Below are 4676 nucleotides of genomic sequence, written 5' to 3'. Positions count from 1 at the left end.
CCCAGGAGGTGGAGCTTGCAGTGAGCTGAGATAGCGCCACTGCACTCCAGCCTGGGCCAGAGCGAGACTCCGTCTCAAAAAAAAAAAAAAAAAAAGGATGGGCTAGTCCTGGGAGCTCTTAGCAGGTGTGATACCACCATTCTGACTCCTGTGTCAGGGCACTTTGTTTACCAGGAAACAAGGGGATGCCCCATCTGCTACCCCAGGGGCTCGCAGTCCATGGGGCCCTTTGCCACCTCCGCAGGCGCTGGCCCAGAGGGAAGATATGGAGGAGCGGATTACGACGCTGGAGAAGCGCTACCTGAGCGCCCAGCGCGAGGCCACGTCTCTGCACGACGCCAACGACAAACTGGAGAACGAGTTAGCTAGCAAGGAGTCACTGTATCGGCAGGTGGGGGCGCAGCCCGGGAGGGGCGATGGGGCGGCGCCGGGGCCCAGGTGACGCAGCCCGTCCCCTCCCCCGCCTTTCCCTCCCCCAGAGTGAAGAGAAGAGCCGTCAGCTGGCCGAGTGGTTGGACGATGCCAAACAGAAGCTGCAGCAGACGCTGCAGAAGGCGGAGACCTTGCCCGAGATAGAGGCGCAGCTAGCGCAGCGCGTGGCGGCGCTCAACAAGGTGCCGGGAGGACTTGGGTCGCGACCTTGCGTGGGGGAAGGGGTGGGGCCTAGAGGAGGCAGGGTCGCAGATCTGGAGAGGTAGGAGCGAGGTCAGAACCCTGGATTTGGGGGAAAGTGTGGGGCCTAGGGGCTGGGAAAGTGACAGGACTTGGAATGAGGAGGGCCTGGAGGTTTGCACGCGGGACGGATGGGAGCCGGGTTCTCTAGCCTGGACTGAAAGGACGGGTGGCCTGGAACCTGAGAGGGAAGGAATAGGTCCTGAAAAAGTGGACTAGGCGCAGGGGTGGGGCCTGACTCATAGCTGCAGGGGAGGAGCCCTCTGATCCTGGAAGGGTAAGTCACACGCCATGAGTTCCATCCTCTAGGCTGAGGAACGTCATGGGAATTTCGAGGAGCGGCTTCGGCAGCTGGAGGCCCAGCTGGAAGAGAAGAATCAAGAGCTGCAGCGGGTGAGGGGGTGGAAGACAGCACAGAGGGTGGGGCTTCGAGGCTGGGGCGGAGCTTAATGAGGAGGCTGGGGGCCCGGGGGCGGGGCTTAGATCAAGGGCGGTGGTCTGGGCAGGATGAGCTTGAGCACGCCCGTCCCGCTCTGCTTTGCACAGGCCCGGCAGCGGGAAAAGATGAACGATGACCACAATAAGCGGCTGTCCGAGACGGTGGACAAGCTGTTGAGCGAGTCCAACGAGCGTTTACAGCTTCACCTCAAGGAGCGCATGGGGGCGCTGGAGGAGAAGGTGCGCCCCCCATCCAGGACTGCGGGACGTGGAATTCTGGGACTACCTCTTGCTGGAATCCTGAGGCCCCAGGCCTTTCTCTCAGATCTGTTATCGGAGGCCTCCCTAAACCCCGGCATCCTGAGTTGGGCAGCCTTCTCTGCTGTATTGCCCAGACCCGCTTTTTCACCTATTCTAGACGTTCCAAGAGCCGAATTCTAGGGCACCCATGCCGCAAGTCCTTGACTTTGCCCAAAGCCTCCAACCTCATGGACCCCCAAACCCTGAACCCTCTGAGATTGCACAGGGTGTTGCATCCCGGGGCTTCTCTCCCCAGAAACATCGTTGTCCCTGCTCCCCCGAAACTCACCATTTGCCCATCTCATTCCTCCTGGGTCCCCTCAGGCCTGTCTGTGTGCATTGGGAGGTGCCTACAGCCCCACGGGCGTGCCCCTCTCAGGTCCCACTCCCTCACTTCACCTCTGTCTCCACAGAACTCCCTGAGCGAGGAGATAGCCAACATGAAGAAGCTTCAGGATGAACTGCTGCTAAACAAGGTAGGGGGCCCTGAGGGGACAGGAGGAGGAAGTTGGGGCAGTGTTTGCTGAGGCTAGGATCCGCAAGTCTGGCAGGGTCTGTTCCTCCTGGATGGAGCAGATTCTAACCCGACACCTCCAACACCGGCCCCCAGGAGCAGCTCTTGGCCGAAATGGAACGGATGCAGATGGAGATCGACCAGCTGCGGGGGAGGCCACCATCCTCCTACTCCAGGTGACAGCAGCCCTCCTGCCCTGCCTCCACCATGGAGCCCCGTTGGCCAAGCTCCTCCCTTCTAATCCCCACTTCCTATCCTCCCGAGACTTCTACTGATCCCTCTGGTTTTTTTTGTTTTGTTTTGTTTTTTGGAGACAGAGTCTTACTCTGTCCACCCAGGCTGGAATGCAGTGGCACAATTCCGGCTCACTGCAACCTCCACCTCCTAAGTTCAAGCGATTCTCGTCCCTCAACCACTGGAGTAACTGGGACTACAGGCGTATGCCACCACAGCCGGCTAATTTTTGTAGTTTTAGTGGAGACGGGGTTTTGCCATGTTGGCCAGGCTGGTCTGGAACCCCAGACCTCAAGTGATCCTCCCGCCTTGGCCTCCCAAAGTGCTGGAATTACAGATGTGAGCCACCACGCTTAGCCCCCTCTGGTTTTTTACCCTGACTTTATTTATTTACTTTTTCTTTCTTTTGAGACAGAGTCTCGCTCTGTTGCCCGGGCTAGAGTGCAGTGGCACGATCTCAGCTCACTGCAACCTCTGCCTCCCCAGTTCAAGTGATTCTCCTGCCTCAGCCTCTAGAGTGGCAGGGATTACAGGAACCCACCACCATGTCCAGCTAATTTTTTAATTTTTAGTAGAGATGGGGCTTCACCATGTTGGCCTGGTCTCGAACTCCTGACCTCAAGTGATCTGCTCACCTCGGCCTCCCAAAGTGCTGGGATTACAGGCCTGAGTCACCAGGCCTGGCCCCTTGACCCTGACTTCAGGGCCCTGGCCCTAGGTCTGTCTCTGTGACCCCTTACCTCTGTGCCCTTTTCCTGACCCCTTGGTCCCTGACTGCTTTCCTCACGCCCACAGGTCTCTTCCTGGCAGTGCCCTGGAGCTCCGTTACTCTCAGGCACCCACATTACCTTCTGGTGCCCACCTGGATCCCTATGTGGCTGGCAGTGGTCGGGCAGGCAAGAGGGGCCGCTGGTCGGGGGTCAAGGAGGAGCCCTCCAAGGTCAGCAGCTGCCTCTGGAGCCTGGACTGAGCAGGGCTTGGGTGGGCAGCGGTAGGAAGTGGAGCTAAATCCGTGGCACTCCGGGAGGAAGCTGAGTTGAGAGGCAGGATCTCCTGGACTCACCCACTCACCCTTTCTTCTCTCCTTCCCTGCAACCCTCTTGCCTGCATGTCTCGTGTGGATATCCTGCCACCTGGTGAGAACCTGAGAGTAATGATGATGGGACTGGGAGGGGCGTATGGAATCCCAGAGTAGGCGAGGTTAGGTGAGCCAGCTGAGTCATGGGAATCAGGGGCAGGAATGGAGTCATGGCTGTGGGCGTGGCTTGGAGAGGGTTCGGGGAGGGATCAAGGACAGGGACCTGTCAAGAGAAGTTGGAGGCCGGGCAGGGGGGTCCATGCCTGTAATCCCAACACTTGCTGGCACTGAGGCAGGCGGATCACTTGAGGTCAGGAGTTTGAGAGCAGCCTTGCCAAAATGGCGTCTCTAGGAAAAATGCAAAAATTAGCCGGGCGTGGTAGCGGGCACCTGTAATCCCAGCTACTGAGGAGACAGGCAGAAGAATCATTCGAACCTGGGAGGCAGAGGTTGCAGTAACCCGAGATTGCGCCACTGTACTCCAGCCTGGGCGACAGAGAGAGACACTGTCTCAAGAAAAAATAAAAAAAGAAATAAAGTTGGGCTGGGAAAAGCATCAATGAGGTTAGGAAAGGTCAGGATCATGAGCTAAGACCCAGCGCCAACCTCGGCCCCCACCCACCTGATGTCACTCTGTCCCCACACAGGGACAGGATTGGGAGCGGTCTGCCCCTGCAGGCTCCATACCACCCCCGTTCCCTGGGGAGCTGGATGGCTCAGATGAGGAGGAGACAGAGGGGATGTTTGGGGCCGAGCTGCTGTCCCCCAGTGGGCAGGCTGACGTGCAGACGCTGGCCATCATGCTTCAGGAGCAGCTGGAGGCCATCAACAAGGAGATCAAGTGAGCCCTGGCCCGCCCTGTCCTGCTTCAGCTGACTCCACAGCCCTTTTGGCTCTGGAGACCTGAAAGCCTGAGTCCATCTCCTCTTACACTATCCACAGGAATTCTTCCAGCCCAATACTCACTCTACTGTCCAGGCATCCCCTAAGATACACTCAGAAGTCTTCTATGTGCTACCTACACATATACCCCCAGCCAGTACTCACCATTCCCCAACACACCAAAGACTGCACCCCAAAATACCCCAGTTCCTCTCAATGCATCAAGAATCTTCCATTACGCCATCAATTTTGTGGTTTCACATAACGAGTGCCCAGAGTCTCCCACTACCCTAAGAATCTCAAGACAACACAAGGTTCCCAACCTCAAGCACCAAGAATCTCATCCTAATGCCCTAATCAAAACCTTCACCTCCGGGCCGGGCGCGGTGGCTCACGCCTGTAATCCCGCACTTTGGGAGGCCGAGGCAGGCGGATCATGAGGTCAGGAGATCGAGACCCTCCTGGCTAACATGGTGAAACTCCATCTCTACTAAAATACAAAAAATTAACTGGGCATTTTGGCAGGCGCCTGTAGTCCCAGCTACTCAGGAGGCTGAG

General features: G+C 57.7%; 1 protein-coding gene across 1 annotated transcript in view; it reads left to right on the top strand.

The window, feature by feature from the left end:
• Positions 1 to 4676, top strand: part of PPFIA3 (protein tyrosine phosphatase, receptor type, f polypeptide (PTPRF), interacting protein (liprin), alpha 3) — a 27097-nt gene that overhangs the window by 4655 nt on the left and 17766 nt on the right. Inside the window, exons 6-13 of the mRNA XM_011946527.1 lie at positions 245 to 391; positions 480 to 614; positions 982 to 1065; positions 1219 to 1350; positions 1824 to 1886; positions 2021 to 2100; positions 2954 to 3098; positions 3890 to 4077. Of these exons, the coding sequence (XP_011801917.1) occupies positions 245 to 391; positions 480 to 614; positions 982 to 1065; positions 1219 to 1350; positions 1824 to 1886; positions 2021 to 2100; positions 2954 to 3098; positions 3890 to 4077 (974 nt within the window). The remainder of the gene's footprint in view (positions 1 to 244; positions 392 to 479; positions 615 to 981; positions 1066 to 1218; positions 1351 to 1823; positions 1887 to 2020; positions 2101 to 2953; positions 3099 to 3889; positions 4078 to 4676) is intronic.

The sequence above is a fragment of the Colobus angolensis genome, unplaced genomic scaffold, assembly GCF_000951035.1.
Source record: "Colobus angolensis palliatus isolate OR3802 unplaced genomic scaffold, Cang.pa_1.0 Scaffold25, whole genome shotgun sequence".
NCBI lineage: Eukaryota > Metazoa > Chordata > Mammalia > Primates > Cercopithecidae > Colobus > Colobus angolensis.
Note: the sequence above shows the minus strand (reverse complement) of the source record. Positions and strands in the feature narration are given on the sequence as shown.